The sequence below is a fragment of the Megachile rotundata genome, chromosome 8, assembly GCF_050947335.1.
Source record: "Megachile rotundata isolate GNS110a chromosome 8, iyMegRotu1, whole genome shotgun sequence".
Lineage (NCBI taxonomy): Eukaryota > Metazoa > Arthropoda > Insecta > Hymenoptera > Megachilidae > Megachile > Megachile rotundata.
The window spans coordinates 4,995,762-5,010,234 of NC_134990.1; the positions used below are offsets into that span (position 1 = coordinate 4,995,762).

Genomic DNA, 14,473 nt, shown 5'->3' on the forward strand with positions numbered 1-14,473 from the left:
TAGTTCTCACCGACCGGATGTGTATCGATAATGCATATTGCATTCTGGGAACACCCTGATCGTACGCAGTAACGGTCTTTAATGTTATTAGATAGACTATCTTTTGGTGTCTAAACTAAGATTGTTAATATAACACATTGCTTCCTTGAAATCAACGTGGTCCCACGGCCAAAATCTTAGATCATACTACTTCTTCGAACCGCCAAACATAAACGAAAGTCACACTCGTGTGGTCCGATAACGCCAAGCGTTCTGGAATGTTCCTCAAGGGCCCGCGACGCAATATAGAATTGTAATAGAAATTGTCTTTGTAACATTACAATATTATATAAATTGCCCATAGTATTTCATTATACCGTTATTATAAATACACATACGTCAATCAGTCCTACAATAGTTACAGTACCGAGCGCAATTTAACTTTAATAATTGTAAAACGAAATAGATAATGTTTCATTCTAAATTTTTATAATGTGTGCAGATTAACATTTTATACTGTATTAGTTTTGCATGTAAAAATTATTTAATAGTTAATCAACAGTCCATAGCTCAAGAGTAAAGGAAATGAACTATATAGGAAGAGAGAGAGAGATAAGAGCTGGACAAGGGAGGAACACACATGCACCCACCATCACTACCTATTTAACGAATCACGGTCTCTTACGCATTGGCCTCGCAGCCTAATTCGTTAGGCGCATATCAATGTAACATAAACAATTTCGGACTAGGCCCATTCTGGTCTTCTCCGAGAGGTGAAAGTTGCGACTCTCTTCGGTGTATAATCGCGAGGTCCGTGTCGAGAATCCGTGAAGTGGTTTAGTGACGAGTTTGTTCTTATTCAGACAAAGACTCTATCTTTACGTAAAGCTTTCGCGTTAATAATCACGTTAAATTTTTAATTCAATATATTATTTTACTTTTCCATTCAATTATATTCAATTTTATTCTTTTTAATTTTTAAAGTATAATTTTATTTTATAGTTTATTTGAATTCAGCAATTGGTCAGTTTTAAAATTCTCATTGGTTGAGTCCTTACATGTGTGTGTGTTCTTCCCAGAAACCAGGCGCAGCCGTCATTTCACATTTTGCAAAGGGAGTTGTTAATTTTAAATTCATTTAAGTACAGATATTTCGGTGAGTTGTTTCCTTTATTTTTCCAGCTATTTTATGAATTTTTCGGCAAGTAAATCTAGTAGTTAATTATTTAACTTTGGGATTTCCCTCACTGGATTATAATTTTATTTTGTATTTGAGTAATTGCTTCTCCTTCAAATCTTCGAATTGCGCGTCTCGGATATTTACAATACTTCTGTTCACTTCATTGTAATTCACATTATATTATATACGCTACCATTCTAATCGTTTCATAGTTACAAAATATAATCTTTTGTATATTCTAATTATTTTGAATAACATTTCTTTTATTGCCTCCGTCTTACCCTCTAAACATTGCGATCTTGTGAAAGGGCCTGTATGGGACCAGCGTGTCTCCGGATCCACAAAAACATTAAGTCCCGTTAACAATTAATTTTGTTAAGGCAAACAATCTTCGCGGCTTTATATGCACGCTTCCCGCACGTAACGCGGTGAATTATTACTTCATAATAAAGTATTCTAAAGAAGAAAAGATGGACAAGTTATCAGTTTATTTTAAAGCTGGGAAAAGTGCTACACACGCAGAAAGATTATACACTACGGAATGTTAGTAAGTCATTAATTTCTCGATTCAGAAAGAGTTCTTATGCAAATGGTTACCACATTGAACCTTTTCTGTAAATAGACATTAAAATTAAAATATCTCCTAAACTAATGATTTTTTCATATAAACAGATTAATACTTTTATGTAAGGAATATGAAGGAGTATCAGTTGATGCAATAGAAAATATATGATTCCATTTAAAAAACATTGATGACCTTCATATGTCCTTTACACGTCCAGCTACAAAAAAAAATATACTACCAGCATATGCCCCTCTCAAAAACGTTCAACTTCATCTAAAACATTGTTTGCTATGAGTAATAATAATGACGCAAATCTAGATGGCAAAATGTGGTGAGCCACCCTGTATATAAGCTATACGTTCAAGTATTATTGTGACTCTCTTTTCGTAAATTTCGTCAACAAATGCTCCAAACACCATGTGATTATACAAAAATAAGTAAAAAAGATATTCCAAGACGACGTTTACCCTGAAATATTATACTTTATTACGTTTAGGTTCTTAAACTATGAAGCCCTAGGATCTGCGAAATATCTTTGACATTAACTTCAAATCCCCCGACTTGTTGCTTTTATTCAAATAAAATTAAATCAAATAAGATATGTATTTCATTCAATACAAATCTAGCATGGTCAAAACTTTTTGTATTTATTGTGAACTACTTATTAAAATAACTAAACACTAGTTAGTAAAAACTTGATTATGGTTATCCGCAAACAAATGTTTAAGAGGTGGTCCTGGAACTACGTAAATTTGAAAACCTTCATCCACTCCTTGCTGTACGATTTATTTGTATCTGCGTCAGTTAAAACTGTCCATAGCTATAATATTAAAAGAAACAAAGGAAATTAAAATGTATTTTATGTTCAGCACACCTTGACTATACTAATTATAGTTAGACCTAAATTACAAGTTGAAGAGTATTAAAAATTTGACGAAGTCACACTTGAGCTGTGAGTACGTTAGGAGTGAGACTTGGTAAACGGCAAGGGGTCAAATATAAGTATGTGAAACGTATTTCATTCCTCTACCCCAGATTTTCTTTTCTTGGTAATCCAGTTAATTTCCCAGTTGATGTTCGCTAAAATTAAATTTCATTCTTCCCTTATATTAAGAAAACACACAATTTATCTTGAAGTTCTCGAACTATGCATGCGGTTCATAAATATTCCGTGCGCCATTCACGAGCGTGCAATGCACTCCTGTATTAACACTCTCATTTTGCATTGATAAGCAAAACATTTATATGCCGGCTTCGCTAACGAAATTACCAGTATTTGTACACGACATGCAGTACTAACGCAATGAAATTCCAAGACGTGGTGAATAAATAAACACCGTCAGGTGGTCTCAAGTCTCGACGTGCTTTATACTGCAACCGCGTCTCTTTTAGTAAATATTCTATCAAGATTAATGTTTATATAAATCTAACGGTAAACGAGGTTCGTGAAAGCGGCAATTTCTTGCGGGGGAATATAGAACGCGACTATTTGTTGTGGCAAAACATTAATCTCAATAGAACGACATAACCCGCTGCACAAAAACTATAGTTACATCGTGTTCCGTTCATTATGGAATTACTTGTAGTCTGCCAGGTATTATTTTACCTTTCTCCTTGTTATTTCATCACCCTCTTCGTTTTTACGCTCTTTTTATAGCATGCTTTAGTTCATTTACTATTTTTAACTTTTTTATACTTTATTATTAAATTCTTTGATACATTATTAGAATGTCTGTTAAATTGAAATTTATCTGCATAATTTTTAATTAAATATCTTAATTCATAATTTTTTAATCAAATCCCTGTATTAATAATTTTTCAACGAAATTATTGATTTGATTTTTGCAATATAGATTTATTATTCTCTAATACATCTTATATTTGAGTTTAATTTTACTTATCGTGCAACTAGTGTCTTCAACTTCATGGTAGAAATAAATGTACCATATGCACATTTTTAGATCTGGATGAGCTAGAATAAAATCACATCGCTGAACTAATTTAACAACTATTGTATGAAGAGTCAAAAAATTAATTGTAGAGTAATGATTCTATTTATAAAATAATTTCAAGTTAAAATTTGAAAGGTTTTGACACTTCTTGGTACAAATAGTGTTAAACATCCTTTCACAGTTTCTGAAATGAAAACTGGAACTAATTAGTTTGGATGACGCACAAATCGGGAAACTACCGTTGTATTAGAGGAAAATAAGAAAGGAAACTGGAAGGATAATTAATGATGCCGAAGATCAATCTTTTTAATGATGATCGAGCGTCGTCGAAGGATAAGGCTAATAAACTAGCAACAGCATAATTTCTAGTTCAAGGAGATGAGGGAAGCAGTATTTCCTCTTGAAACTCATCGACTAGCATCACTACGTGATGCTAATAAATAGCTGAAGTTGAAGTTGCGTTAATTCCCCCTCCCCTTAACCCCTGCTTCGGGAATTTCCACGGTGATACGCTATTAAGCACTTCGTCGATCCATATTATCAGGAATACGTTGAAGTTTCCAGACACTGATCAAAGGGAAACAGCGAATAACTTTCTTTTGATATAATTGCTAATTAAACACAATCTTATAGAAAGAAAAGAAGAAATAGAGTCGAGAGAAAGAATATTCATCGAAAACCTTTTACCAACAAAGACATCTAAAAGGTATTAAAAAGAGAGATTGAATTGAATAAGCGAAATTCCTTTATTGGAATAAAAGTTAAATACAATAGAATAAAATGTGAAACGTGAGAGGAGTACCATTGTTTTATCGTCAAAGACGTGCAAGTGATGTGAATGCATACAATTTTTCGTAATTATATGGAACATTGTACTTGTTTGCTAATTACTGGGTATGATGTACATAGATAGAGTATGATGGGGATACGGAGGGCTCCTCATCGGTTTCGATAACCTTTGTTCGAAGATTTAGAATTTGAATATTTTGAATTCTAGAAATTTTGCGATTTTAAAATTTTAGAATTTAGGTTTTTAGTAATATAGAAGTTTAGGGATTTTAAATGATGGAAAGTAGATATTTAGACATGTAGACATTGTTTTAGGGACTTCGTGATTTGAAAATTTGCGAATTTGAAAGTTTTGCAATTTTGAAATTTAGAGATTTGACAATTTGAAAATTTAAATATTTAGAAATCTAGGAATTTAGAAATTTGAAAATTTGCGAATTTATATATTAAAAAATCTAGGAATTTAGAGATTTGAAATTTGCGAATATGAATATTTAGAAATTTTGAAATCTAAAAATTTGACAATTAGCAAATTCAAATACTTGGAAATCTGAGAATTTAGAGATCTTGAAATATGCAAATTGGAGTATGTAGAAGTATGTAGTATATAGAAATTGGATATAGAGTATGTAGAAATCTATCATTTTTAGGATTTGAAAATTTACGAATTTGGTTATTTTCAAATTTAGCAATTTACGTTTTTATAACTTGGGATATTTAGATATTTAGAACTCCTAAGAATTTACGGACTCGACAATTTGTGAATTTGATTCGTTTTTGTGAAGAACATATCTAATATAATTTATCTAAGCGTATGACATTTCAATATATCGCCGTTGTTCATATATTGCAACTTAAACTTTGTCAATCAAATATAAATACAAATGGTGTAAATAATATAGAATATATTATATAATATATATAATATAGAATGTAGGATACTATACTAAAATATTGAGTATATTATAACAATAACCTTCAAAATTTAAAATCTGATAGTGTAGAGAATATCTATACAATAGTAAAATATACTATTTGATATACTGTACTAAAGTAACTGAAATATTATTACATAAACTTCTGAAATTAAGGCCAAATGGCGATAAAATGTATGAATAAAATTCACTTAGAATGTCAGGCTTGACAACATATTTCAAGGTCAACTTCTCCCTATTCCACATAATTACCCCATACGATAACTCTTTATTCTGAATTACTCTTTTTCATATTTCTGCATTTATCTTGTATGAAAGTAGATGTACGCAGTAACAGATAACAGGTAATGAATAAGGAAATGAATAATAAATAACGAACGTCAGATATTCAACGAGTAATGTTCGCGAGGAAAGTTATTTCACGAGAAAAACTTGAAAATATCGTCGAAAACGATGAACTAATACAAAGAATGTTACAGAATCTGCGTTTCAAAGCTGTTCTCGAAACGCAATTCGAGTTCTGGAAATTCTTGAGAGTCCCGACATTCTGAAGTCTTGAGATAGGGTAATTCCAGGAGAGACGTACCAGATACGTATTTCTCAAACTATTCGTCAAACACATCTTTCGTCTGTACTGTTTTGTTTCACTGAAAATTATTCTTCAAAAATTATCAAGTTTTTATGAAAATTAATATTTTTATTTCTGATGACAAAAAAACAATATTTTGCATGATTATGTTCATTTAGACTAATACGTGGACGAGGACTGACCATTGAACTTCAAATCAATTTTTATAATATTATAAATTAATCATTACTGTATAAATTAAATCATTACCGTATAAATTTATAAATAAACTAAATAAAATTATTAGACTCATATTCTAATGATAGAATTATATTTTTACATAAATTAATTCCATTTATGTTAGAGCTTGACTCTAATGATCATTATAATAATAGAAAATAAAGTCATTGTGTTATAGGAGATATAGCATAATGTTATAAAAGATATTTCAGAAATTGTTATAAATTAATTTTTATGAACAGGAAGGTATATTTCTAATATTTTACGATATTTGAAATAATTGTGGTATATAGTTCATGTATACGATTATATCAATGCTATTTGGAATAGATGAGTATACTTGATAATGATTGATCTCCCAATCCATTTCATCCATAGTTTTAGTATAGTCAATATTACTTAAATTTCAATTACAATAAATCACATTTTTTCATAACTTATATCCCCAAGTCCACAATCACAAATTCTTATTTCGCAAGGAAGAATATTTCCTGAAATATTGTGTAATAAAAAAAATATATTTAATTTGTCCAAACTCAAACCTCCAAATATCTTGAAAAATATGACTTACAAGATGAAGACTTGTTAGATCACTTTTATAATCAAGAGCACATAAGTGTTGTTGTACAAATAGATGTATATTTTTCTTCAATCTAACAGACCTCGTACCACATGCGGGGCATTGAAAGGCGGGGACAGCTAGATAGGGTGAATAATTACTATGGTAGTTTTCTTAATTACTTTATTTATTGAATCTAGTGGTCGGAGCTGTCTCTCACAGGCGCTGTGGTGGTTTCTATCTAAAATCTACTAGTAGGCAGCTTGTTACTTGACGACGCAGATGTATGATCAAAATGGATATCACGTAGGTGTATGCAGAATTAAGTCTACCGTTATTAAACTGGAAAACCTAATACTTTGACACGTAGTAGTTGAACGCCTATGCAAATATTTATTATTACATTTAATATTCACTTTATCTAAATTAATTAATTCCTGTATTCCTAAATCCTTGAACCCCAAAGTCTACAAATTTCTAGGCCCTAGATCCCTAAATCCTTAATCTCCCGTACTTCTACATCTCTGAATCCCAAGGTACACATAAATTTCTAGGTCCCTAAACTAGACCCCTGTATCAAGTAGATCTCTAACTTCTAAAGCTCAGACATCTCATGGTTCTTAAATTTCTATGAATGTCAGATGTGTGTACATATTTAAAAATGTACATTTAGTATATAATTGCCATGAATTGTCACTAGAATTGTGAGTGGCAGTAATTAGCGCAGCAAGAAAATTAGTACAGTTCATACGTGTGTTTGAATTATTACAGAATACGTGTCGCGTGGGGAACACATGACGATTCAATTTTATATCAGCTATAATCATGAAGACCGCAGAGAATTCAAATTGAATACCGTTGATTCCGCTCAGTTAAGCATATGATAATGGTCCACCAACGCTGTTAATGCAAACGAAGTTTAACTTCCGTAGTTAATTAATGTATTGTACATTGTTAACTGCATCATAGCGTCGGTGCTAATTGAATAACAAGTATGAATTGAGACACGCCTCCGCTATGGTAATTGAAAAATAAAATTGCATTTTGAAATTATGTTAACGGAGATGCGGAGATTAATTGATATGAAAGTTCGTGAATTTATTAAACTTTTTACGTCATGCATCAACTTCTTAGAGAATGAGAGCAAAAAGAAAATTTTGTTCAACCACTCTAACATGTATATTTTTTTAATTACATTTAATTTTAATTGAACTTTTAAAATAAAGTAAATCAGTATAAATACTGATAATTTTAATCAGTTATATAATTTTAATATTAAAATATTGAAATATATTAAAATATATATATAGAGGGTGACACAAAAAGTTTGCTTTTTTTTCTCACCCTCTAAAAATTTACTGTATCGATATTTAAATATCATTTGGTATTTTTATCAACATTTAGCATATTTTTATTGAACTTGTTACGTGCGGGAAGCGCGCGCATAAGGCCTCGAAGGTTTGTTTGCCCTAACAAAATTAATTGTTAAAGTATAATATTTCAGGGTAAACTTCGTCTTGGAATATCCTTTTTACTTATTTTTGTATAATCACATGGTGTTTGGAGCATTTGTTGACGAAATTTACGAAAAGAGAGTCACAATAATACTTGAACGTATAGCTTATATACAGGGTGGCTCACCACATTTTGCCATCTAGATTTGCGTCATTATTATTACTCATAGCAAACAATGTTTTAGATGAAGTTGAACGTTTTTGAGAGGGGCATATGCTGGTAATATATTTTTTTTTGTAGCTGGACGTGTAAAGGACATATGAAGGTCATCAATGTTTTTTAAATGGAATCATATATTTTCTATTGCATCAACTGATACTCCTTCATATTCCTTACATAAAAGTATTAATCTGTTTATATGAAAAAATCATTAGTTTAGGAGATATTTTAATTTTAATGTCTATTTACAGAAAAGGTTCAATGTGGTAACCATTTGCATAAGAACTCTTTCTGAATCGAGAAATTAATGACTTACTAACATTCCGTAGTGTATAATCTTTCTGCGTGTGTAGCACTTTTCCCAGCTTTAAAATAAACTGATAACTTGTCCATCTTTTCTTCTTTAGAATACTTTATTATGAAGTAATAATTCACCAAAACGGGCAAAAATTGCAAACTTTGACGACCTGTCATTCATTAACAAATTCGAAACCGGAAAAATGATGACTTAAACCCCCCCTAATTTCACATGGACTACAACATATTTCGATTAGAGCAAAATCGGAGATGGTGGCTTCCAAAAGTGATCGATTTGGCGTGGAATGACCCCTAAGATTTTGGCCGTGGGACCACGTTGATTTCAAGGAAGCAATGTGTTATATTAACAATCTTAGTTTAGACACCAAAGGTTAGTCTATCTAATAACATTAAAGACCGTTACTGCGTATGATCAGGGTGTTCCCAGAATGCAATATGCATTATCGATACACATCCAGTCGGTGAGAACTACAAGGCAAATTTTGAAAAATATTCCTGTTCGGAACGTAACAAACTGTTCATCTTTTGACCATAATTAATACCATTGATCAATAATAAATATTGATATACATAATAATATATCTATACATTTAATATTAAATATAAAATATGCAATATACATATAAATACATATTTGTTATAATACAATTTAGATAAATATTTACAATAGAAAATGCAACTACCACAATTTTGAGTACTTTTCTAGTACTAAAAAGCATTTATTTTTATATACCGATTATCAATAACAGAAGTCCATAAAAAATCAATAAAGCGGATGAACAAAATTTTATTATTCAGTTTCTGAAACATATCTCGCTATACTCGTCAGTACAATGTTCGCAAAGTTCCCAGATCTTGGAAAACACCTCCTGGGAAATCGCATTTAGATGCTCCAGTATAGCGCGTTGAATTGCGTCCATATCTTCGCAGCGAGCCCCTTTCATTGTCCACTTTATTCTGACGTGAAGAAAAAATCGACAGCTGCCAAATCTGGCCAGTGCGCTGGTTGGGCGATGATGGTCACATTTTTTTTGGGCTAAAGTTGAGGGACGACGATTGACAAATGTGCGGATGCGCTGTCATGAAGGAGGAACCACTCGCTCGATCGATAAAGCCCGAACCTAATTCGTCGAATTCGTTTGAGAAGTTGATCCACGACATTTCGATAAAACATCCATTGAGGTTTTTGATTTTTCACTAGTAAAAAAAAACCTGAGGTAAATGGCCCCATTGTTGGAGATATAAAAACATGATTTTTTAATAATAATCATTTTTCTGTATTTCGTACAATTTTTAATGAGATATTGGTGATTTAAAAACTGTGTAACAAAGATAACATAGGGTCTTATTAGGCAAGTTTACTCTGATAATCTTTGTCTTAATGATCTTTCCGTTTTATGGTCAATTAAATTATAAATTTAATTTCTGAAAAACCACTCTTTAGTAATTAAATGAGAGTGCAAATTGTTTAGAAATGTAATAGTCTAAGCCAATTAAGGGTTGTTACTCACGTATCATGACAACGCATAAATGGAATTATATCAACCTGAATGTATTTCCTTAATTGTCTTTTTGATAACATCACTGTATCCATTTTTACTAACATCAATAAATCTACTTTTACTGTTAATGTATATTGATGTGTCCATACATTAATAATACAAATGTGTCAATGTTGATTTAGCGTTGCTCGTAACTACTCTTTTTTTGTTGATGAGAAAGCAATGTCTTATGAATCATTCTATTACTATCGAAATGACACACGTCAAAGTCACTTTTCCACACTCAAGTTTGATAAAAATGAATAAAAGGAACTTCACTTTTTAAAGAAAAATATTATATTCGTTATATTTTCTTAAATAAAAATGTTATATTCATTACATTCGTTTGCAAACGTTGTAAGGCCGTATTAACTGATTTTTTTTCTTTTTGAACCATATGACTTTTTTCTATACTTCAATTTGTAGACATATGCATACAGGTTATCCAAAAATAATGTAGTTACAGTTATAGTTCCTATTGTATATATGTATACAATAATAAGTTAAATATATATTTAACTTTGATCAACGTGTTTACTGACGTATTCATAAGTAATTATTTGTAATTGTAAACGTGGATTATCATTTTATAAGAACTTCTATGGGAGCGCCTTTCACCATTACGATTCCCAGTCCGCCATTTTGTGGTGCAACTTGAGAAAAAAATCGGCGGTACATTTGAAATTTATTCTACACGTAATGAGATTTATTATTGATATTAACAAAAAATTTCATTTTAAATATATCCATTCAATAAGGTACATTAACCCCTCGTACTGTTTTGATGAATCTGACTTATGACGCACTCGTACTTCAGTTGTTATTAATGTTACTGAAATTTTCAGTACGCTTCAATTTGGAGTTCAAGTCCAATTATTTGCATAATCGATTGACACCAAACTGACATAAAATTTCAACTTTCTTTGTCTGTTTTAATATTGTAGCTGTGGTTAGTTAGTTCTGAGTAACGCACCTGACAAATAAATCATAGAGTAAGGGGTTAACCTTCTACTTTAGTTTCTGAATCATTAAAGACAAATATAGCTACTTGAAAATGAATTTTATTGATTTTTAAAAAATTCTAAATTTTAATATTTAAAAATCTGAGTATCCGACTTTTCTTCGTAACCAAATACAATTAATTTTACTTCGAAGGAGATAATTTTCTTAATATTAAAGTTTTGTATTTGGCATGCGATAAAAAAACTGAAGAATACAATTCAATATTTGTAATAGGTGAATCGTAATGGTATAAAACTATCAACTCACATAATGCTGAAATTTTCCGACTTGAAAGTAAGCTTCTCTAAACGAAGAATTATGGCGTTTTCTACTCTGTATGAGGTCCATCCGAACATAACATTATACGTTGGCTCCATATCACAGCTTTTATTTCAGAAAAACAATGGTACTTGGTATGACCCGCATACTAAATAGATTATACCTTATTTTTTTCATTACAATCAACGAATCGTAACCTTATATCTTGATATCTTATAACACTTTTATTAGATTCGGTAAACATTGAAAAGGGACCCAGTTCCAATAACCCTGGCCTGGACATATATTATGAAGGATATGTTGCTGAGTAACTTTTTCTTATAATTTAATCTCTCATTGTTCATTAATCTTGATGATTTTAACAGCGGTTAGTATTCGAAGCCACGTCTTTCGCGGGCGTGAAACGGGTAAATTAATAAGTCAAGCCAAACAGATTTCAATTATTTCGGATTTCAGGTTTAACCTGAATATTATTGTAACCTAATTCAATTGATCATATTTTATAATATAAGGTGAAATGGGGTAAGTTCGTAAACGGTGCAAATGTATACATATACAGGCTATTTTTATTACAATATGAGCGAAATTTCTCCATTTAGTATCTTTGTTTCCTTGTTTTGTTTCACTATATCCCCTTTTATATTTCAGCTAAGAGTACTTACATAATGCAGTAAAAAGCATTTTATAGCAGATTTATTAATAATTCTGCTCTTGCCCATTGCACATGAAACAAAGTTTCAAAGTATTTAACTTCAAGTTAAGCTCTTACCCCATTTTCGGGGAAAGTGCAGAGTAGTTGACATTTTAAACAATTTCCTATCAAAATCAAAATGTACAAGAAAAATTAAGGTCCTAGTTTAAATTAATTAAATACTAATAATTGTGCAAAGCGTTCGATATCGACAGCGTTAAATATTTATATAGCAGACTGAAAATACTTACGTTTAAATACCAACTTTACAAAAACCAGTCTGCACTTCACTTCACCTTAATTAAAAATAAATGTTAGAGAATTAATACCATAAATTATAAGACATGCTAGATTGAGTTAGTTCAGTTTGGATTAATTTTTTATATTTTTCCAAATAATTTTGTTAATAATTTTGTAATAAACAACGAGCCATGATTATGGTACAAGGAAAAGTTACTCAGGACGACCTCGACAATGCATGTCAACGTGATCGCGACTGTATCCACTTTTGTAAATATTTACTCTAGGTCTAATTATAATTCAGCATATTCATAAATTATTCATCAATTAATTTACCGAAATTAAAATATATATTCAAAAATGTGAATGGATAATTTAATACACGCTTTATTGTTTGATTACAGGCAACTTCGCTGGCCAATTGTCAATTAACATCTTCCTAATCGTCATGCATCTGGCACTCGTCAGTATGTTCATGTAACTTTGTTTTTAGGTGAGTAATTACTTCGTGCATTTTCTTTCTAAGAAAAGTTGTGGTGATACTGTATGGACTTCCTTAGTGTGAACTGAGTTAAACAGAAAAATACTTACAATGTTTTTTAAACATTCTCAAGTAAAATTGTTTAAGAAATATTGCTCTCAATGCACTGAGATATCAATAATTAGTCGTGATGAAATATCAGTGATAAAATATTAGTGGTTTATTAATATCAGATTAATATATTTTCTTCAACAAATACATATGGTGTGAAAAGTATTTGGAACTTCTCTTGCAGTATAACAAATAAAAAATAAATTGTATTGAAATTTTTAATAAGTTTATTTATATATAATTCTATTGTCTACTGATAGTAGTAGTGATTTGATGCAGAAAAGACTGTAGTATGCATAATATAATAATTTTCACATGTTTGAATTCATTTGTTGATTTTAATAATTCTTCGAAAAATATTACCTCTCATTAACTTTGCTATTTCTAACAAATCTGTTTCTCATGTAAAATATTACAAAATCTAGAGTAGACATTTTCCTTAAAATTCCATCTGTGAAATATATTAGAAAATAAAAGTAATCACAATATTCAAAAAATTACTTACGTTAGCAATTTTTACAAGTTTTATAATAATAATCGTTTACATAATTCTCTTTAATACTTCAATTCATGTTAACTGTGTCCTGAATAAGTTAATACATAATACATTTCTTTTGTAACAACTTGTTTAATAAAATAATAAAGAGCTATTTTAAAAATATCATAAAATAAAAACATTGAATTTCGATGAACAAAACTTATAACATGTATTTCACGTATTTTAAATGAATAGGTACATCGGAACATGTTCACGTTCCACATGAATGGAATTCTATTATTAATCTGGTGTCGAGAATAAATGTTCTATTTAAATGATTCATTGAAATAAATGCACCGTTATATAGATAAGGTATGAATAATTTCTGATTTCAAAATAATCTTTGCCTTTCCGTTAGATTTATTACAAAATAATGTTTTTCGTATTGTAAAACCTGTTAAAACATATTTCTGAAAACTTTTTTAAATTGTTAAAGTAACTCTTTTTCCAAGCATTTTGTGATACAATTTATTCAATCATAATTTTTGAAAGATTAACCATAATGATGTTAAGTCATGATGAGAAATCTTCTAAATATGTGATTTTTTGATAACTGAATACAATAACAAATAAAGATTCGTGATTATTGAAAGTTGATGTATGTATTTAAGAAATCTGAGGAAAACGCAGTCCACAACGCAAATAATTATCGTAACGTGGACTTTGAAGTTTTTTGTCAGTGAACACCATTTTTTCATACACACAAGCGCCATCTTTTCAGACACACTAGCGCCATCGTTTCAGGCACACTAGCGCTATCTACACTGCGCGACACCTATTTGACCTCACTCAAGTGTGTTGTTAAAACGTATTTGTACTTAAAATGTTAGT

General features: G+C 30.5%; 1 protein-coding gene across 5 annotated transcripts in view; it reads left to right on the plus strand.

Moving 5' to 3' along the window:
• The window catches only part of LOC100877022 (uncharacterized), a 286,611-nt gene that overhangs the window by 260,336 nt on the left and 11,802 nt on the right, over nucleotides 1-14,473 (plus strand). For all 5 annotated transcript variants that reach the window (XM_076534881.1, XM_076534880.1, XM_076534879.1 and 2 more), the window contains one exon: nucleotides 12,917-13,005. In XM_076534881.1, coding sequence (XP_076390996.1) covers nucleotides 12,917-12,993 — 77 coding nt within the window. In that variant the 3' untranslated portion in view covers nucleotides 12,994-13,005. The remainder of the gene's footprint in view (nucleotides 1-12,916; nucleotides 13,006-14,473) is intronic.